The sequence below is a fragment of the Salvelinus fontinalis genome, chromosome 31 (genome assembly GCF_029448725.1).
Source record: "Salvelinus fontinalis isolate EN_2023a chromosome 31, ASM2944872v1, whole genome shotgun sequence".
NCBI classification, from domain to species: domain Eukaryota; kingdom Metazoa; phylum Chordata; class Actinopteri; order Salmoniformes; family Salmonidae; genus Salvelinus; species Salvelinus fontinalis.
The window spans coordinates 34,210,595-34,234,220 of record NC_074695.1 but is presented as its reverse complement, the minus strand read 5'-3'; the positions used below and the strand labels follow the sequence as shown (position 1 = coordinate 34,234,220).

The window sequence follows — 23,626 nt, the reverse complement described above, 5'->3', positions numbered from 1 at the left end:
GAATATTAATCCAGAGAATATCCTGACATGAACACAAACCAGTGCCAGAGAAATGTCCTTAAAATTGAAGTAGAATATTACCTGTATATGTCTGATAGGATTATGTGTCCTATTCCTCAATCCACAAAAACGAGCAATTTCATTTGTAAATAAAAATTGTCTTTATCCTTTCTTTTGTTTAATCTTTCTTTTGTATCATATCATATTCTAATTGTATTTAGTGGATTTAAAAAAAGCAACAGATTGATTCGTATAGAAACCAATTAAATCAACAGTGGTGTAAAATCAGTGGACATCAGTTAATAACAAACGGTAAAAGGAAGGAAAAAGCTCTCCTTTGTTCCAAGCAATTGTTGCAACAAATATCTAGAGACAAACCATTGTCATAGCGATGGCAAATACTGTAGGTGGTTGTGGATATTGGATGAAATACAGTGAGGTCCAAAAGTATTTGAACAGTGACACATTATTTGTTGTTTTGGCTCTGTACTTCAGCACTTTGGATTTGAAACAATACAATCAAATTTGAATATCTACATTAATGTGGATCCTAACATGATTACGGGTAATCCTGAATGAATAGTGAATAATGATGCGTGAGAAAGCTACAGAGGCACAAAGATCATAACCCCAAGACATACTAACCTCTCACGATTACAAATAAGAGAGGAGGTTAGCATTTTTTGGGGGTATGATATTTACAGAGCCTTCAGAAAGTATTCATACCCTTGACTTATTCCACATTTTCTTGTGTTACAGCCTGAATTCAAAACGGATTAACCTTTTACTGCAGTGGGCTAAATCAGGGTCACACAAAGTGTTTCTTGGTAGTCTTAAACAAATCTACTTTGAAACAAAAGTTTACACCTCATGCACATGGTTATGGGCTTTAAAAAAGGAAGACACCTGTACCATGTCAGATATAGTGTTGAAATGTATTACATTTTGAGTTTGCATCCCAATATTACACTTTATATACATCACAGAAGACTGAAATATAACAAAACTGTTTGACATAGAAACACAAGATTTTCGTCGCGGAAAAAAAACGTTGTTGATTATTAAATTATGAAAAATATTAAAAACATTCCACCCATGAGGTCACTATCTAATTTGACTGCAGGAAAGGGCTAAATAGATAGTTTTTTTACTCACCCATCTACACAGAATACCACATAATGACAAAGTGAAAGCATGCTTTTAGAAATGTTCTGAAAATGTATGGAAAATGAAATACAGAAAGATCTCATTTATATAAGTATTCACACCCCTGAGTCAATGCATGATAGAATCAACTTAGGCAGTGATTACAGATGTGAGTCTTTCTGGGTAAATCTAATCCAGCACACCTGGATTGTACAATATTTATCCATTATTCTCTTCAAAAAAGTTCAAGCTTGTCAAATTGGTTGTTGATCATTGCTAAACAACCGTTTTCAAGTCTTGCCATAGATTTTCAAGCATATTTAAGTTAAAACTGTAACTTGGCCACTCAAGAACATTCATTGTCTTCTTGGTAAGCAACTCCAGTGTAGATTTGGCCTTGAATTTTAGGTTATTGTCCTGCTGAAAGGTGAATTCATTTCCCAGTGTCTGGTGGAAAGCAGACTGAACTAGGTTTTCCTCTAGGATTTTGCCTGTGCTTAGCTCCATTCAGTTTATTTTTTATCCTGAAAACTCCCCAGTCCTTAACGATTACAAGCATATCCATAACATGATGCAGCCACCACAATGCTTGAAAATATGGAGAGTGGTACTCAGTAAAGTGTTGTATTGGATTTGCTCCAAACATAACACTTTGTATTCAGGACAAAAAGTTAATTGCTTTGCCACATTTGTTGCAGTATTACTTCAGTGCCTTGTTGCAAACAGAATTCATGCTTTGGAATATGTTTATTCTGTACTGAATTCCTTCTTTTCATTCTGTCAATTATGTTAGTATTGTGGAGTAACTACAATGTTGTTGATCCATACTAAGTTTTCTCCTATCACAGCCATTAAACTCTGTAACTGTTTTAAAGTCACCATTGGCCTCATGGTAAAATCCCTGAGTGGTTTCCTTTCTCTCTGGCAACTGAGTTACGAAGTTAGGAAGGATCTTTGTAGTGACTGGGAGTATTGATACACCATCCACAATGTAATGAATAACTTCACCATGCTCAAAGGGATATTCAAAGTCAGCTTTTTTATTTTACCCATCTATCAATGCGTTCCCTTCTTTGTGAGGCATTCAAAAACCTCCCTGGTCTTTGTGTATGAATCTGTGTTTAAAATTCACGGCTTGACTGAGGGACCTTACAGATAGTTGTATGTGTGGGGCACTATGTGTTAAACACTATTATTGCATACAGAGTGAGTCCGTGCTACTTATTATATGACTTGTTAAGATTTTTTTCCATAACAAAGGGGTTGAATATTAATTGACATTTCAGCTTTTCATTTTTAATTAATTTGTAAAAAATAAAAATAGAACATAATTCCATTTTGACATTATGGGGTATTGTGTGTAGGCCAGTGACACAAATTCAGACTGTAACACAACAAAATGTGGAAAAAGTCAAAGTGGAAAATTATAATATGATGAAGAATACAGCAAGGCTATGTAGACATTTGCTCTGCATTGAAACATATGACACATGAAGACATAAATACTAAACATGCAATAAATATCACTTCACTTAAACTGCTGCTTTTTGGGGGGGGTTACTCCCCTTTTCGATCTTGTCTCATCACTGCAACTCCCCAACGGGCTTGGGAGGCGAAGGTCGAGTCATGTGTCCTCCAAAACATGACCCGCCAAACCGCGTTTCTTAACACCCGCTCGCTTAACCCGGAAGCCAGCCGCACCAATGTGTCAGAGGAAACACCAGGCTGTAGATCGAAGTCAGCCTATGAGCCAAGTAAAGCCCCCCCCCCCCCGGTCAAACCCTCCCCAAACCTGGGCCAAATGGGACTCCCAATCACAGCCGGTTGTGATACAGCCTGGGATTGAACCCGGGTCTGTAGTGACGCCTCTAGCACTGCAATGCAGCGCATTAGACCGCTGCGCCACTCGGGAGACAAACTTAACAAACTTAAATACTTTCTGAAGGCATTGTATGGTTCTGTAACTTTCTCACTCATCATTATTCACAATTTATTCATGATTATCCATAATAACAGTACATCTACATTAATATAGAAGTGTTCAGAAACATATTCAATTCTTATTTACAAAAACATTACTCCAAAATGACACAATACATTATTTAGCATTCATTTCTATTGGGCACAAAATAATCTGAAACACAATCAAAACAAACTGCAAATGCATCCAACAAGTTTGAGAGTCACAAGCTTGATGTAGTCTTTGTACATATATGGAATATATGACCAAATAATACACTTTTAACTCATTTAATACACATATACTGAAGTGAATTTGTCCAGATACATTTGGTTCCCTAAAATGGGGGGACTATGTACAAAAAGTGCTATAACTTCTAAAAGGATCACCCGATTTGGATGAAAATACCCCTAAAATTCAAACTGTCAGTCTGCACTTTAACCTCATAGTCATTGTATCATTTCAAATCCAAAGTGCTGGAGTACAGAGCCAAAACCAACAAACAAAATTGTCACTGTCCCAATACTTTTGGACCTCACTGTAGTTGCATTCAAAGAGAGCATTATCTACATAATTAGTTTGACACTATATCTAAAAGCGATCATTTTGGCTGACCCACTTTTTTATGAGCTAATTGTTAATGTCCATCTGCTTTTTTGTGTGTAATGACGGCCTGCCTTATGTATTACATATTACATTACTGGTGTAATACATCCGTGACTATCCAGTGTCATGAGTAATGAACCTTATTGGCCAAGGGTGAACAGTACACAATAGATTAACAAGATGGACGACAGCAAGTCTCCTCTCCTCTGTCTGCAGCTGAGCTGACCATCATGTCTGCTTATCTCAAATAACTACCCAGGGAGCCCCTGGATACACCACCCAAGCATTGCCCACTGAACCATTAACCCTTGAGGAGAAAATGGGGTAAGGGGTGGTTTAAGCTCATTAATCGCCTTTCAGTCCCCCTTGTCTCACACACACACACACACACACACACACACACACACACACACACACACACACACACACACACACACACACACACACACACACACACACACACACACACACACACACACACACACACACACACAGATGCATCAGTCCACAGAGAGAGGGGAACAAACAACACAGGACCACCATCCAGCGAGGCTATCCCCCAAGGCAAGCAGCCACACAACTGTCCCTCCCTTCCCCCTCCTCTCCCAGAGAGATGCTCTGTCTGGACACCCCCTGGTTCCCCCTGTGCTGCCACTCATTGTTCCAAATTGATAGAGGCAGAAGTGGGGAAGAGGTGAAAGCTACGAGACACAGGCAGATGAAGCTGTTTCTACCGGCCCCCAACCAAATCAAATCAAATGTTATTTGTCACATGCGCCGAAAACAACAGGTGTAGAGACCTTACAATGAAATGCTTACTTAAAAGCCCTTAACCAACAATGCAGTTTTAAGAAAATACCTTAAAAAGAGTAAGAGATAAAAAAATAATTAAAGAGCAGCAGTAAAATAACAGTTGTGAGGCTATATACAGGGGGTACCGGTACAGAGTCAATGTGCGGGGTCACTGGTGTCGAGGTAATTGAGGTAATATGTACATGTAGGTAGAGTTATTAAAGTTATTAAAGTAGCTATGCATAGATAATAAACAGAGAAGCAGCAGCATACAAGAGGGGGACACACACACACGAGATACCAGCCAGTTCCTTTCCTTTCTTCATCTGGTTACATACAACCGAGGTAGATTTTTGTTGTGTGCAGTGTCTTCCAAAAATAAAACCAACGTAACTGTATTATTTATGACATATACTTATTACGTATGTCTTATAACGTAGCAGTGTACATCTATTCACATGGCTTTATGCAAAACAGAAAACACTGTGTGTTTTGTTTTCAGCATTTTTCAGGTCTACAGCCTGTCCCCATTTGACAATAGGCTCATTGTAAACTTTAAGCCAATAGTTTAGTCAGGCCAGGTGTTGACACCTGAGACGTCAGTGTTTGAGGCTTGCTATCTGATTGGCATCCTACTATTCTTCTGAATCCTCTGAAAGACAATTTATTTTAATCAGATGAGTTTTAAATGGTGTTATATCATACTGCGACAGTGAAAAATGTGTTAGTGATGAGGTCAAATGAAAACAGACCAGAGGATGGGCTTAAAGTTGAAATTCTGGTAAATATTTTAAAAATCCAAACACACTGGCTACCGTTCCGTTGCTCATGCAAATGTTTTATACACGGAAAATGTATATTTACTTCCGAGAGGGCTCTTAAATAATTCAACATGAATGTTACCACACACTGTACTTCTATCACAATTTTATTTCAGTGCCCCCGGAGACAACTTCCAAGGTCAGGCCTAAGCAGGCTCACTCCATCCAAGCAGCAAACCCCAGTACACTCCCAGACTTTACGGCCTAATCCACAGCTATGTGCCAAGGAGCATTCTCAAGTGATCCCAGTGGTTTCTCCCAGACAACAACACAAAAGTTTTAATCACATCTTGAGGAGAGAGGGAGAGAGATAGGGACGCAGGGAGAGAGACGAAAAAAACAAGGGGAATCATTGGGGAATGCCAGATTTGCGTATTCCTCTATTTCCCTGGCAAGCAAATAGTAATTAATTTACCTTTAATTATGGGCTTATCAGATTTTTTGGACTTTGTATCTGTGCCATGTCTCAAACAGCTGCCTAATGTCATTTCCCCATAACGCTCACCGCTGAAACCAACTGAGCACCAGTATTGATGAAGTTGGTTTCATGGTTACTCGTCTAGCTCCACTGTCCTATGCTGCAGACATACACAGTATTACCTTGGTGCTCAATGGAGTCATTACTCTGGCAAATCAATATAATTGATTAAGATATCTTTAAGCCGTTCTTTAATAATTGGATGAGGACATACTGTCTCTCAGGGACAGATGAAGCACTGAACAATACTAACTAGACAACTAGATATAAAAATGTAAAAACATAATTAAATCAATTCATGCTATTATAAGGCTTACTTCATCAGCCAGATTTGATGAGCAAACTCTTTATCTACATTATAATAATCTGGCCAATGATGATAGTACAATACCATACGTTATACATTCATAAGCTAAAGTCTAAAATGGTCACATTCAGGCATTTACTCACTCCAGTACACTTAATTTTGATTCATTTAACAATGGACTCAATCATGTCTGGATGCAAGCTGAGTTGTCTTGCTTCTGTTTCGAGGCAGATATGCAGAGGCTAATTGGAAGGAGAGCAGAGGGCTCTCAAAACTGGGGTTGACTCAGCTCTTTGTCAAGTAAAGTGCTCTCACTCCAGTGGTAATTCTAAAGTCTCAATCATAAATGTACTACTGTGAAGCATTTGTTATGATTCTCTGAGTATTCACCCCCTTCCTACGACCGCAGCGGACCAAGGTCGAGCCAAAAACAGTTCCTCACAAAGGGAGGGCGGGGTCACCTGACCGAACTTCACCACCTATGTACGTAAAAACTCAGATAAGATAGACCTACGTTTCACTCTGTCTGCGTTCGTTCCTCATCTCTCTATCCCTCGCAGCCCGGATTCAATCATTACATGTTTAATATTCCTTTGACATTTCTGTCTTATTTTCATTAGCTTCTTTCATCTTTATGTAGGTGCCCTAACCTTTTGTTGGGGTCAATGTGGATTCCAGACCCAGCATCTCCTTCCCTGACTTCATCAAGACAGAGAGAGGAGAGAGAGAAGAGAAAGTGCAGCGCAGTGGGGCTCGGGAGGATTGTAAATGTTTTCAGCATGAGGTAGCCAGCCTGTGCTAAGTCAATCCTGGTGAGGGGAGGCCTGGCTGGTCTGGTGGCTCAAGGGGAGTGTTGGACCAGTTCCCTACTGGATCCCTAATCATAAACACCGGGAACTGGGTGGTATCTCGTGTCAAAACCAAAATGTATCAGTTGGAGTTTTCTCTATCTCTTGCTCTCATTCTGTGGCACTGATATATACTGTGCTGGCAGCGGCAAAATAAATATGTCTAGGCTGCATTCCAAATCCTGGTTTGGATCTGCTACTGGTTTCTATTGTCTAAAGACATAGACAACACTTTCTAGAGATTATATAAACTTCTGTGAAGATAAAATGAGATGTCGTCTGCTTTCGAGCAAACTACATTTGTATTTAAAAGGAAACCTTATTTAGCTATGTTAATTACATTATTATGTCATTTACTAATCTTAAATGAGAAACAAATGCAACAAGTAACTCATGGTATCTAGGGGTTTCTGCTCTGACAGGAGACAGAACCCGTCCCTCTCCCTATTTGTGTCCCTTACTGCTGTACATCAGTGAGTTCTCATCTGGACAAAGAAATGGTCATAACATTAAATGACACAAAGCAGACCAACCACAAGACACGTATTTCATGTACGGTGAAATAAACATTTCAAAACACATAGAACGAGGAAAGCTGAATCTAGGGCAAAAGCTCATATCTGAAACAGTTTTTTTTTTTTTTTATGTTTTCACAACTGAATGAATAAAACTATTGTCATAAACCTCACCGCACCACTCCTGCTAATCCTTGTCAATTTTCAGAGGTGGTTATGAAAATAGGTTGCTAAATAAAGGGCTTTAAGAAGATTTTTTCCCACTCTGCCATGAGTGTGTGAGATTTGCACCGACATCAACGTCCTCTCCCCATTCAAACGACTGTTCAGCCTGACAATGCCATTAGCAGTGAGAGCCTTAAACGCAATATTGGGGACAGAATTGGACACATACTGTTAGCAGCCCATAACACCACACTGACGGTATGTCTCTTTTATCAATGCACTCTGTCATAGTGATGCTTGGAAGACAAAGACAAAGGAGGCTGGGTAGACAGGAGCGGCCGTGTAGCAGCATGCTACTCTATAGAGGTGCTGGAGGAGACTGTAGTTACTTAGGGGGACTGTCAACTCTCCCACAGGGAATGTGCACCCCACAATGCACTTTAAGAAAGAGCCAGTCAGGGTTGATTAAGTCCTGGGCTGACGGGGAGGGTGGGGGTGGGGAACGGAGGTTGAGGGGGACACAACCAATATGACACTGCCAGCAGGGTATGATTACACCTCATGTGAAGGCGGAAAAATCTTCTGAGGCACACTATCTTTCACACAGGCATCTGCCATGTCCTCTCTGTGTGTGCCTGGAAGTAATCAATAGTTATCGAGCAAATAAATGGAAAATAATAATTGATTTATAGAAAGGAGGAAGACGCCTTAATTTGCCATCTTCACATGATTTACAACATTAGAGGGGAAGACAAAAACACATTTCAAAAAGGATGTTCACATCACTACGAAGGTACTTAAAAAACCCAAGGTCACATTCCCCTCAGGGTCTAAAACTAAATAGTAAAAACTTGGAGGCTGTGCTGTGGATGAGGTGACGACACGCTAAAAGTGGCCATGTGGGCAAATAGACGATTAGAGTATGTGCAAACACAGGACCAGGCTAGTGGCACCGGCTCACCCATGGCTGCAAAAGCATTTCCCCCACAGCGGAACACATAGCAAATCTGCTCAACATAGATAAACCCAGACAGAACAAGACTGAGCAGCACCACAGCCCAAAAATCATCAGGCGCACACAGAGGTCAAGGTGTTTTTGGTAACTGCACTGAGAAACGGTGACCCTCAGTCTCTCCCTCTGTCTGGGGTGTTGATTAAGAAAACAAGCATCAGCACGGGGCTGGACTGAAGGCCTCGGCCGTGCATAAAGTATAAAGGCTGGAAATGTAATTAACAGTAAGAGCATGAGCACGTCCACTAGCAGCTGTTTCCAACCAATGTAAATGATCAATTAAGAATGTTCCATCCTCAGATGTTCCTAGCACGAAATCTCAGCCAGGACAATTCATTTACAGCATCTAAACACGGTCAACGCGGCTGCATCTTTAGCAGAGGGAGACGAATCGCTGCACCACCATCTAATCTGGGCGCAAGGGACTGGGTTCTGTCTAATTTACTGTGCAAACTACCATAAAGCAACGCTATTCAAGATGGCATGATTCATTTACAAATCCATCCCGGGCAACAATGATGAGGGCACCCGTCACATCCTGCCACTCAGCATACTAAACACTAAACACTGTCGAGCTACCGAACAGGGGAAGCAGTGCTGAGGAAGGCCTTATTATTGTAAGGAAATAATTGTCACTTGGCTCTATCTAGCTCAAAACAAACTTGCCAATAACAGTGTATGAACCTGATCAGCATTTTGATGAGAGTATTTTCTTGTTGAAACCATTGTCTTCCAGGGGGGGGGGGTAAATGCAATTTGCTCAAAACCTTCCTTGAATGTGTGTGTTCTCATGACCTTCCTGTTCTTTATGTAACAACAAAAACATAAATCCGATTTGACCGTCAGTCTACATGCAGTATGTGTCTTATGTAGATAGACCTTTAGAGACTAGAATACAGACCGCCTTGTCAGGCAAATGTGAGCATCCAGCCAAACTGTAAGAAGCATCTTATCAAGAACATCACCAGTGAAGCAGCAGAAGACTTAATTAAGCAGATTTTGTATGTGGCACTATTAAAGCCCATCAGACAGACAGACAGACAACCCTTTGTTTCCTTGTCATTGTGCTCCATAGAGGAGCGTTTCCTGCCTTCAACCCCAGAGACAATGGAGAGCACAATGAACAGTAATCATAGAATTATCAGAAATACAAGACTGATTCATTTGACAGATTTCATCCCTACCCTTTTCAAGATCGTCAAAAGCTAGCCTACAATTCTTCTAGCGACAATTTATTTTAAAAAATTATAATTCCATGAGGATTGTATTCAGTCTTTGGTTGTCCTTTTCCTCAGAGAACCAGGGATTCTGAAAGCAACACAAACAAGAGGTGTTCGAGCTGACACTTTTAAATAGAATATCAATAGGTAGATGTGATTGCAGAAAGAATCATTAGCCCATGTATTGTTTAATACACCAAACATGACCCTATGTAGGCCTAGTCGTCAGGTCGTCATGTTTAGACACATAAATATGAGTCAATAAACAATATCTAAATGCAATTTCTCACCCCCTTTTCCAATATACCCCCACCCCCTTTTTGCGGCATTCGCTTCACTGCTCAAATCAGTGTTCTAGAGAAATACCCCTCTCCCCTCCCTTTCCCTCCCTCATTCTTCAATTCGGTTATTTTTTTTCTGGGAAAATGACCTAGTTCCAGGTGCCGGGCTTAGAAAGTCGCTGAGCAAAATCCACTTTCACCTCTTGCCCTCTGAGGTCCCCGGAAACATATCCTACAATCCACTAGCAATGACATCAGACATCTGAAACGGCTGACACACCACACACTGACCTAGAACAGGATTCTGACTCAACAACAAAATGGAGGGAGAAATGGAGAACAAGCCTCCCATGAGATAAGGAGAGGCCAGTCAACCAGCCAGCCAAGCAGTACGTGAAGAGAACACATGATAGGTTTTGCGTTTGTCGTGCGGGGGAAAGGAAGGGGAGGATGGGTGAGAAGACACACAATCTGGAATGGATGTTCAATACTGTTCAATTCAATTGGAGGATCTGTATAAATCCATTCATGTAAACATTTGTTTTCTACCATCTGGTATTGCTTACATATTCATCCCGTCAAACGTGTTTGGGGTGTTACAGACACTTAACTCCAATGTGTACAGGCTCAAATAAGCTTTAAATTGAACTGTCTGCTTGGTCATTTAGAGCAGGATTGAAGGTGGCTGTTGTTGAAATGGGCCAGTGTCTTGTGACGAGGCTTTTCCCCATCTGTCTCTTCAAGTTAGCTCGTTGCCTCCAACAGGATCCCAGAAGTTAACCAACGCTAATTACCTTGGACAAACCATGTCAGTCTCAAAATATTATGTTTCTTTCCTTCACTGAAAAACTAGAAAAGCAAAAAAGACGGAAATTACATGAAACAAAACATATATAGTCCAGTGATAGTTGCTTGCCAAAATGTGGTGGTGAGCCCATTTTATAAACCCACGACTAACCATAGGCTTGGGTCACTCTCTTGAAATAGGGAGCTAGGCCTAATTAAATTAAAATATGTTAGATATTACTGCACTGCTGGAGCTAGGAACACAAGCATTTCGCTACACCCGCAATAACATCTGCTAAATATGTGTATGTGACTAATAACATTTGATTTGATTTGATAAAGGGAGAGTTATCTTTTTGGCCCAGCTATGTAACGGATAGCTTGTTAAGTAATGTACGATTCCTCCTTTTTCTGTATTCTGTCCTTGGTAGAAGCCATGTCCAATTATGTTTTCTTATGAGACAGTCTGTCTGGACACACTCATCACAAAAAAGGAATGGCTGACCAATAAGACATTCCACAACAGTAGCAGAGATGTAACTAGGCCAAGAATCAGGCCCATGTCATTCTGTACCACATTGACTTGTCCACAGAATCAAAGAGGCTTCAAGGTAAATTCTGCCCAAATCTGCCCGATTCCAGCCTTGCTGAAGCACCCCCAGATCATCACCGATCCTCCACCAAATGTCACAGTGGGTGCGAGACCTGGAGATGCCTGGAGATGCTACAGTGTCTCGCATCCACTGGAATTTGGGAGAAATGTTGTCAGTAGTTCATAGAATAAAACAAAAATAATAATTTTACCCAAACACATACCTATAAATTGTAAAACCAGAGAAACTGATAATTTTGCAGTGGTCTCTTAATTTTTTCCAGAGCTGTATGTGAAGGTTTGAGCTACCCTGTCACGATCCACAATAGGGTCTGTATTGAGGACTGGTGAGAGTGAATAGGGTCCGTGTTGGTCAGGGAGAAAACCGGTTTGTTGTGTGTAGTAGTATCATGCAGGTCACAGACACAGAGCTCTTCTTTGTTGGCCTCTTTATTAAATAACTCATCTCTAATCGTCCCATGTGAGGAGGGTAACATTTCCAGGGAAATTTCAAGAGACCCCTCAATAAAAACAAAAAATAAAAACAGAGTGTTTATTGAAGGTACCTTCATTGAAGTGCTATGCTCTTAACTCAGGACTCTCGGTTGCCAAGAAATTTGCTGCAACTTAAACGCCGCCATTTCTTGTTTACAGGAAAACAGCAACGTGGGTAGTGGAGAGTTGTTAATAGTTAACGACAAATGAATAATGGTGTCCGTCTCAAACACTGTACAGAACTACAGTGAATCTACAAAAGCATGAACATACTAAAACAGTATAATAGGAGGAGAGTCTGGGCCTCTACAAAAATATTCATGCAATAACAGCATGCCTTCTCCTTTGTCAACGTAATACATCTTCACTCAAGACCTTTCATCGTTTTTTGGGAGTCCAGAAACAGCAGGGAGTTGATGTGGGGCCATAGAGGAAGAAGAATGATAAACCTGCTGGATCATTTCCCCAGTAGACTCCCAAGGTTGGTTCCAGCCTGCTGCTAGAGCCTGCAGTCAGAGAACGAGAGACAGCAGGACAGCAGCGGAATGATAAAATGTGTCAGGCAGGCAAAGCCAGGCTTTGCAGCTACGTCGCATTCTGACCAACTGAAAAATGACACATCATTTTCTTATCGAAATTTCAGAAACTGTTCCAGTTCCCAACGGAGTATCCTGCACAGTAGTAAAGATGAAATGAAATGTTTCCTTGCTACAGAGGCCAGCCACTGAATCACCAGGAGGGAGGCAGGAGCACTGGGCCTTTATAGCAGACAGCCAGACACAGGTGCTTAAGTGCTAAACACCCTGCATTTACGACGGTGGCAGCACTGACCTTAAATGAAGTTATGAGCGGTACGCCATTAAATTATAAAAAGAAAATGCCCAGACGAGGGCTTATCCAAGAGGGACAGAGTCGGGCTGCCTGCCCAAAGGGGCGTAATCCCAAAACACAACACACAACCACTTACTGTACCTGTGTCAGATAGGTCAGAGGGGTAAAACAATTATTCTTGACAAGCACATAAAAACAACAACCATAAACACATTCAGTAGGAGCCTGCGCACAGTAGTGAGCAATGTCATGGCAGTGAACGAATGACATTCCTATTTTTCACCATGACAATTTTTTGGGGGGCGGGGTGCTCAACTCTGTAACCCTTTTATGTTCCAATTACAGTATATGGATTCTTGTCATAGCATACATTCCCATATTCCAAGTATGGCATAAAAAAATTGCCACTTTGTGACACCCACTTTGTTCTTCCATCAGCAACATGGCTTCATCACAACAAGTTGTCGGCACATCTGGTTTTAAAGACGGAAGGAAACATCAGTAGAGAGAATGGGATACACATCTGGAAGACATTTCCCCCACCATGTCTAAAACTCTCTACTGTTTAACAGCTCTCCCCTCCCCATTCTCACCACCATAGCAGCGACCTCCCGCTCTGGTTCTCCCTATCCCCGTGCTCCCGTCAAACAGAACAACAGCTCACTCTGGGCATGGCAAAGCCGATAGGAACAGCTGTGTGGTGGTCTACTACTAATCTGCTACTCGGGTGTTGGGTAATCAGTCCACTTGGGCAACGGAGAGCTTGTCTACAATGAAGGTATGTAGTATAGACATGGACTATGGGACTGAGGCATCTACAAAAAGGCTGAGGATCTGATGAATCTCTAGTTCATGAATAGATTCTGAGGATCTGATGAATCTCTAGTTCATGAATAGATTCTGAGGATCTGATGAATCTCTAGTTCATAAATAGATTCTGAGGATCTGATGAATCTCTAGTTCATGAATAGATTCTGAGGATCTGATGAATCTCTAGTTCATAAATAGATTCTGAGGATCTGATGAATCTCTAGTTCATGAATAGATTCTGAGGATCTGATGAATCTCTAGTTCATGAATAGATTCTGAGGATCGGATGAATCTCTAGTTCATGAATAGATTCTGAGGATCTAAGGGCTCAGACAAACCAATAGAGTACTTAGCAACTCTGAACGGAATTTGCATACCGAGTGCGCAACGATTTTACAAGTAGAATCGGGTGAAATGTCGGCAGTCAGACGTCTATGGTGGGTGGTCCCTAAAACACAGCACTCTGAACGATCAGCAGACAAACGCTAGATCCATATTCAGTGCGATGTGTGCGAGCCTTAAAACCTGTCAGAAATGCACTTGATGCCTCATCCCTTGGAAAGGCTGAGTGCTTAGCTATGTTAATGAATCACCAACCATATGTTTGTGAGACAATGCTTGAATTGCTCGACAACCTTGACAAGGTCAATGAACAGCAGCACAAGCGCAGGAAATATTTCTTAACCATAAGAACATTTTCCAAACAGAATGAAAAGCATCAAAAGTGAAAATGTACAGCTTGGCAGAAAACAACGCCTTTCCACACAAGAACGACATGACAGAGATGTGGTAGAAAAACGCTTGAGAACTCTCCTATTCATGTGATACAGAGTGGCCACTTCAGCGACACTCCCCTTAAAACAACACATGGAGAACAATGGACCCTGCTCTCCAGACACAACATCACTCAGCCTTGTTCTGGACCGGGGGATTTACAGCAAACACATTTCCCCATGATCAAACCTGTCGTGGGCCGGGAAGGCTCGTAAATCTAGGCCCTGGCCTGCTCCACAGCCCATTCACCCAACACTGATTTATACTGAAGAATTAGCTCCCATACCAATTTGAGGCTGACGCCAGACGCAGGGAGAATAGAACAGGAGACATCGGGATGCAGACCATGTCATTTAGATTAACACCTGACCTGCTTTACTTGTCTACTGCTGTAGATATAAACTGTTATAAGTAATCTTTAGGATGGTGGGCTCTGCTTGAATGTCCTATGGATTGCCAGTGCTGTATGTTGAAGCTCTATAATATACTGTAGTAAATGTCTTCGCTTATAGTAGTATTTCTTATTGAGTCCCAGCTATTCAATATTTCCAGTATCATAAAAAGCCAACATCCAAACAAACCATTGCTTGGCATCTAATATTAAAACAAAGTATTCAAGATTGAAAACTGTTGAAGAAACTTGATTCTTGTCGCATTAATTCCCTATGGAAGACGAGACAAGATGACTAGCATTCGGAGAAATAGGCCAGTTTATTCACACACACACTCGATCGCATGCGCTTGCACACACGCTCACACGCACACACACACACCAGCAGTGGCACCATACCAACACGAGCAATAAAATATATCTGAGAACCCTGGTCTCATAGACAGCCTGTTGCTAACTCACAGACTACGTAATCCAGAAAGGCCTTTTCCTATTTCAGCAGTAATATATTTCTCACTGCTCCTCCTCCATAGTGGTGATGGGAGTATGAGGTGTACTTGGACCAAGAGAGGAAATGATGCAGCCAACCACTGCTGCATTAATGACACTCTATTGTCTACATTTCAATACTTTTTTCAAACTGTTGATTACATTACAGTTGTTTCAGCTAAATGCATCTTGCTCAGTGTCACAGTGTAAGTATCCAATAGAGTGTAATAGAATTAGCAGAATCCCAAACAAATACACAGCTGTTCATTACCTACACAGGAGTACAGGTGCAAAATCAAATCAATCGGATGCAATCATCGTTCATTCATAATTAAAACTTTACAGTAATTCTTGCCTGAAAGTATCATCTTACAAATCAATACAAATACGTTAAAAGCAGTGCTCAGTTCGGTTCTCGCCACTTAAAATATGTAATATTTTCATAATAGCCTATTCTCAGTTACCCTAGATGTAATGTTGGTTCCTCATTCCTACAGATGTCATTGTATCCCAGTGAAAGCCATTGGTAGGCAGCAGGGAACAGGAAGTACTGGGGCTCATGGGTGATTTCCACATGGCTCCAGAAAGCAGCTTGTGTTCTCTATTCTTTTGCCAAAACAAACAAGCCATTCTGAGAGGAGATATGGTGCAATTATACAGCCTCCTCCTTCATGCTCTAGCTCCCGGTTATGGCAGGTAATCTAACACTGACATACAACAAGCTATCCCTCAAAGCAGCATTTCACTGGCATAAAAAACATAACATCCACGGGATGAAACGTGCAATATCCACTTTCAGTTAACCTTTTGCTGCAGTGGGCTAAATCAGGGTCACACAGAGTGTTTCTTGGTAGTCTTAAACAAATCTACTTTGAAACAAAAGTACACCTCACACACATAGTTATGGGCTTTAAAAAAGAAGACACCTGTGACATGTCCGATATAGAGTTGAAATGTATTATTATTTTGAGTTTGCATCCCAATGTTACACTTTATATACATCACAAAGACTGAAATACAACAAAACTGTTTAACATAGAAACACCGGATTTTCTGCGTTTAAAAAATATATAATGTTGATTAATTATGAAAAATATTAATAACATTCCACCCATAAGGCCACTAGGTCAATTGACTGCAGGAAAGGGCTACAGGGCAATTCCACCACTTTTCAACATCATTTTCATCATAATCTCCAGCACAATACCAGTGTCTACATATGTGAAAATGGAGCATTTCTACATGTTGTAAAAGAAAAAATATATAATTATATAATTCAAAAGATGACATCATCAAAAGTTACGTTTCTTGCTCCCCCACGAGCAAGGAACTTAAAAACATTTTAAAACTATGAGATTTGCAGTGTATTTTGGAGCAAGATAATACCCTCCCCTCTGGCTAGAAACTATTTGCAGGTTTGGAAATCACTGTTTTTCATACTTTTAATCCTACCCTGTGATGTCACCGAGAAGCATTTTTTAGGACCTTTCTTCTTCTCTTTTTAACCACAGATCATAGAAATGCCCCATTTTCAAATTTGTAGACACTGGTATGGTGCTGGAGATAATGAATATGAGGTTGAAAAGTGGCAGATTTGCCCTTTAAGTAGAACTGTGATGCAACCTATCTATTTGGTTTCTTTGAGGACAATTCAGTCAGCTTAACACCAAAGCAGCCAGTGGCTGGTGGGAAGAAGCCCTTTAAGATTGTGTGAAAATGTTACTTCCCTGCCCACACTTGGCCTCTGCAGTCTCCTGCTTTTTCTTTCGCAATAATACATTGTCATGCACCACTAAAACATGATTCACTCACAAATTCAAACCTCAACCCACTAAAATTGTGTGTTTGCAAATAATGGAGTTACAGTTTTTTAATACACCTAATTAATTCATCACGATGATCTATCTGCATTTAAGACAAGTGTATTAAAGTGACAAAAAAGCAGCATCTTTAAAAACTTGAAATGGGAAAATGTGCAGAGAGATGATCATAAATGTCTCCCTGTATTATTATTAAGCAGATAAACATATTAGGTACAGAATCCTCTTGACAGACACTGTCATCAGTATGGGCTAAATACTGCAAACTCTGTTTGTAGGCATAGCCTTGTGACCCAGTCATTTTAGCAACAAGCAAGCGGATGGAGGTAGGGAATATATTGAGACATGCATCAACAGGAGACCTCATAAATAACTGGAATAGAAAACAAAACACGAGACTACTATCCAAGGAGAAGAGATTCTAACTAAACCCGTGCTTTCAGTGTGTATGTGAGCACAGTTTAATTTCTCATCTGGGAATAGGATGGCAAGAATACAGAACCGGGGTGTAATTAATTTTCTGTACGAAGCATTATAATTACTGTGTCGAGTGAAAAGTAGCAAAGTCAGCCTCTACATCCTGTCCAACATCTCGTCTAACATCAGATGCTCAGTGTCAACTGCAAGTGAATCCTGTAAAAATAAACACAACAGACCTCCCATTTAACATACACAACAAGGACGAGGGACTGTGGCATCTATAATAGAATGATTATTGATTCCAATAAAAAACATGTTCTTGTTCTGAACTATAAAGATTTCTTCTCATCCAATCTCAAGCTATTATGTCAAATGCAGAGCACAGACTAAATGAATTGATGCTCAAAGATAGAAGGATAGTTTTAACCCAAAGGAAAACTAGAGGAGGGATGAAAGATATTGGAGTTGGCTGGGCAGGAAAGAAAGGGGTTCATTTCTCAGAAGCACCATTTGGAATACTGTTATTGTTCTAGGCAGGGGGCACAGAGGGCAGAGTGAGTCATGGGCTGTTTTTTATTTGAATGTAACATTGTGGGGGTAGACCATGATTCTCTCTGGTAGGGTGCAAAACTACATTCTCCTGTCCACAAAAACAATGGAGGGTGACTGAAATAGCATCATACAGTAGGTATCCCTCTCCCAGTCATCGTCACATTTAGTGGTGGTATCATTATGTCATTAAGTCCAAAATTAATTCAAAATCAGTGGTCACCAACCGGTCGATCGATCATTTCTGCACAAAAGCCAACTATGAAGGCATAAAGGCTTGCGCTCCTTTTTTTTATGTTGCGCTGTTAGTGGTAAGTTGATTCAGAAGCCCTATGTACCAGGTAGGCAAAGTGTTACCATTTTGAACCATTTAATTTGACAAACTGCGCCTACCCTGTGGACCGGGAGATTTGTGGCTAAATGAGTGCGTCTACTGCGCTGGCCAATCGGATAGCTCAAATCACTGTGCCTACCTACAGTGTCCACAACCCTGTCCACAGCAAAGTTTGATACTAGCCTACATGAGATTTCATAACTTTTAAAACCATGAACAGAGATAGACTGTCAAAGAATACAGCAAAGAGCTGCTGTTGTTATGCGTAAGTTCAAGTCTACGTTTTATTCAGCACTGTCAACACCTTTTATTCAACACTATTACAAAATATAACTCACTTCTGTCTACTGCTGCAGCTGCAATGAAGCTGCCAATTGCATCGATAGCCCTGCGATTTTTAAAATTATTATTAGCAGCTCATCATGTCTATTTTAATATCGAGTAGTTTTTCACTTTCTCTGGTTATAGGAGCAACATGAATTTGTGCTTGAGGCAGATGTGGTGCACCTCGAGTTTCGCCATCAGGTGGAAGATGGTGTCCCATCTCTCTGGTCAGTCTCACCAGAAGGAAAGGAAGGAGAGAGCATGGACCGTGAGAGGTGGACCCTCTGCTGCTCTCTCCCTCAATCCGCTGATACTAATGCTGTGTTTAAAACAACTGGGAACTCGGAAATCTCCGACATCAGTGCGTTCAAGACAACTAGGGAAAAACAAGGTCAAGTCATGACGTCAGTGAACTTCAAGGTCGAAAGCCATGCGTCCTCCGAAACACAACCCAACCAAGCCGCACTGCTTCTTAACACAGAGAGCATCCAACCCGGAAGCCAGCCGCACCTGGCTCCCTTGGTTAGCGCGCACTGCGCCCGGCCCGCCACAGGAGTCGCTGGTGCGCGATGAGACAAGGATATCCCTACCGGCCAAACCCTCCCTAACCCGGACGACGCTAGGCCAATTGTGCGTCGCCCCACGGACCTCCCGGTCGCGGCCGGCTGCGACAGAGCCTGGGCGCAAACCCAGAGTCTCTGGTCCAGTGCCCTAGACCACTGCGCCACCCGGGAGGCCTTAAATGAATACTTTTTGACGTGGCGTTGAATATAAACTACCCAGCATTTAAACCCAGTATGACTCACTGCTGATGATGTTCATCTATTTTAAATGACAGAGCAGTGATGATAACTTGTGTCAACCCAAAATAAACCCATGCAGAAGAAGAAGGAGGCTGGGCATATACTACCGCCAACTCAAGTCAGAAAGGCCATATCTATACAACACAAAGTCCCAAACTAGAGAAACTTCATTGATTTTCATAAAGCTTTTATAGACTCAACTGAGAAAAGACCTCCATGGCTTCCACTAGCAAACTCATGGAATATTCAATCCTGTTTTTGACAGAACAAGCATTCTACATCAAGCAACAACAAACTGTGAACCACCATATTCATGCATAAAATACCTAATAATGAAGGGAAAGCATTGTCATTTTGAATTTTGTAAAGTTTTTGTAAAGTTAGTGTGGGCGAGGTGGAAAAAGGATTCTTGTCCATCAATAATGACAAACCACCTGGTATTGACAAATTAGATGGAAAGCTACTGAGCAGGAGTGGACTATATTGTGTGGACTATATTGCCACTCCTATATGTCATATCTTGAATCTGAGTCTGGAGAAAAATGTTTGTCCTCAGACCTGGAAGGAAGCCAAAGTAAATCCGCTGCCAAGAATGGTAAAGCACCTTTACTAGTTCTAACAACCGACAATTCAGGTTATTGAATCTTAGCAAAAAAATGGTGTTTGACCAGATACAATGCTATTTCTCTGTAAACAAATTGACAACAGACGATCAGCATGCTTATGTTGAAAGGCAATCAACATGTACTGCACTGACACAAACTAATGATCATTGGTTGAAAGAAATCGATAACAAAAAGATGACTGATGATTGTGGGAGCTGTATTGTTAGATTTCAGTGCAGCCTTTGATATGATTGACCATAAGCTGTTATTGAAAAAACATATGTGTTAATGCTTATGTGTTACTTCTGCCGTATAGTGTATTCAAGAGCTATCTATCTAGCAGAACAGAGAAGGTTTTCTTTAATGGATACTTCTCTAATGTTAAACATGTAAAGTGTGGTATACTGCAGGGGAGCTCTCTTGGTCCTCGATTCAACATTATACATGTCAGCAACCACAGCTGGTGAAATCACTGCAATATCACTCCATAAACAAAGAGTTGCAGTCAGATTTAGATGGGTAGCCAGTAATAAACTAGTCCTGATCATCTCTAAATCTAAAATAATTATACTTGGCACAAATAATTTCCTAAGTTCTAGACCTCAGCTGAATCTTATAATGAATAACCTGGCTGTTGAGCAAGTTGAGGAGACTAAATTACTTGGTGTTCCCTTGGATTGTAAACTGTCATGGTCAAAACATTTTGATTTAATGAATGTAAAATGGGGAGAGGTCTGTCCGTGATAAAGAGATGCTCTGCTTTTTTGACACCACACTCCACAAAGCAAGTCCTACAGGCTCTAGTTTTATATTATCTTGATTATTGCCCAGGCATATGATCAGGTGCTGCAAAGAAGGACCTAGAAAAACACCAGCTGGCCAAGAAAAGAGTGGAACGTCTTACTCTTCACTGTAATCAGAGGGATAATATTAATACTATGTATGCCAGTCTCTCTTGGGGAGAGACTGACTGCATCGCTTCTTGTTTTTATAAGAAACATTCATGTGTTGAAAATTCCAAATTGTTTGCATAGTCAACTTGCACACAGCACTGACACACACACGTATCCCACCAGACATGCCACCAGGGGTCTTTTCACAGTCTGCAAATCCAGAACTAATTCAAGGAAACGTACAATATTATAGAGCCATGATTGCATTGAACTCCCTTCCATCTCATATTGTTCAAGTGAACAGCAACCCGGCTTTAAAAAACAGATAAAGCAACACAACGCCTTTCCCCTATTTGAACTAGATATTTTGTGTGTATGTCCTGACAGATGCTACAGAATGTAAATCTAATATATGACAATGTTCCTGATAAATGTAGGCCTAGAATAGTAGGTCTCTGCGTTTTTTCTCTCTCTGTGTTTTACATGTTTGCAGTTATGTCCTTACGCTGTTCTTGTCTATTAATGTTCTGTATTATGTCATATTTCGTGTGGACCCCAGGAAGAGTAGCTGCTGCTATCACAACAGCTAATGGAGATCCTAATTACATTTACATTTAAGTCATTTAGCAGACACTCTTATCCAGAGCGACTTACAAATTGGAAAGTTCATACATATTCATCCTGGTCCCCCCGTGGGAATTGAACCCACAACCCTGGCGTTGCAAGCGCCATGCTCTACCAACTGAGCCACACGGGACCACAATAAAAAAATAAAAAAAATAAAAAATAAAAAATAAATACCCCTAAAAAATACCAATGTGCTACAAATATTTAATAACATTCCAAAATAAATCAGACAAAACGGTTGGTGTTCGGTGAAATCCCATCTCTGCCTCCAACACCAGAGCTTCCCCAGGCCTTCACCTTTTAAGCATTCATGTAAAGAATTCTAACACAGCTACCGGGGAAATAGTTGATCGGCCCAACTGAACAGAAAGAATCAGAATTTCTCTCTTTACCTTTTTGAGGTGTCCGCTGCGGGTTCCCACAAACACCACTGAGTGGTCTCCATAGGTGTAGGCTGCTACTGCTCCCATGCCATCTACACGGTCGTCATACAGAGGGGTCCCCTCTATCACCCGTAGACCCCCCAAAGGCTGGTTCAACACCAGCCCACAGAAATCATCTCCAATCTGCTTTGGCTGCAAAACAAAACAAGAAGGGGACAATGTTCAGGTATTGGATCAAATGTAGCCTATTTACTAATTTGGGATCTGGAATACACAAAATGGTAATAAGTTTTGGTAGCTTTCACTACACACCTCTTGGGGTACATAAAGGAAAATGATAATGCAATTAATTATTAAGATAAGAAATGTAATAAGAAATACCCCTCTGAGCATAGGTGAAACTGTACATTCTTGGCATGTTAAATAGAGATATTTATTTTTGTTCCGAAAGCTACACACTGGGCACAGACTAGTTCAACGTCTAGTTTTGATTTACATTTGGTTGTCAACTAACGATAATTCAACGTGAAATCAACCAAAAAAATATACAATTGGTGAAAAATATATGAAATTCCCTTACGTTAATAACTTTTTTCAAATCCAATCAGTTTTCCACGTTGATTCAACATCATCACATTGAATATTTTGGTTGAAATAACATGGAAACAATGTTGATTCAATCATTTTTTGCCCAGTGGGTAGGCTGACCATGTCAGTCTGAAACATGCCGGTGTGGGAGGAGCAAACGGTTGTTGATGAGCCTTTATGAAGGATAAATATATCAAACAAGGCCTGTGCCAGAGTCTGGCACGCACACTCTCATTAAGAGGTCAAGTGCTATCGCTGTGCATGAGAAGGGGCTGATAATGCAGATGAAGCAGGCCATAATTTATCAAAAAGAGACGATTTGCATCAGCTATGGGGAGCCCTGTTCCTCCTAATAAAAACATCCCCCGCCTTCCTAAAGGGATCCAGGTCAGCTACTGATGCTTGTTGTTCTCCTCTCCATCTGCCTTGCTCTGCCCTAAAAACTAACAAGGTGGGTTTGGATGGGGGTGGAGTGCCCTCAGACATTATAAATGTACAGTACAGTCATGGGAGCAGCTCTTTAACTGTTCCTGATTTCAATCCTTGAGACAGGTACCCTAATAATATGCATTATTTTAAATACCCTGTTGTATTTAAATGGATCACAACTTAACTGTATGTTTTATGAGATCCCTCAGGAAGCTGCGAGACAAATAAATTATACTGTAATACAGTGTTATGACTGGAGTCAGCTTCATTTGAGATAACCTTCTAAAGATAACATTTTCAGAATTTTTTATCCCGGATCAAGTTACTGTAACATACATTTTTCAATTTTTCAAACATTGTATAGATCAGCAGGGATTTTTCATTCTGCAAAAAAAAAATCTGGATGATAAAAATACCAAAATAGTCGTCATAGCGTCATAAAGGTGGAGAGTGGTTAAGATATCATAGGCCTAGAACGGGTTCGCAAGCCTGTTAAGGCCAGGAACCAAACCCTAATAGGGATTTTTCTTCT

General features: G+C 40.8%; 1 protein-coding gene across 2 annotated transcripts in view; it reads right to left on the bottom strand.

Annotated features, from left to right (window-relative positions):
- LOC129830101 (plexin A3) overlaps window positions 1–23,626 on the bottom strand; it is a 119,680-nt gene that overhangs the window by 82,351 nt on the left and 13,703 nt on the right. For both annotated transcript variants that reach the window (XM_055892330.1, XM_055892331.1), the window contains exon 3: window positions 22,087–22,269. In XM_055892330.1, the coding sequence (XP_055748305.1) occupies window positions 22,087–22,269 (183 nt within the window). The remainder of the gene's footprint in view (window positions 1–22,086; window positions 22,270–23,626) is intronic.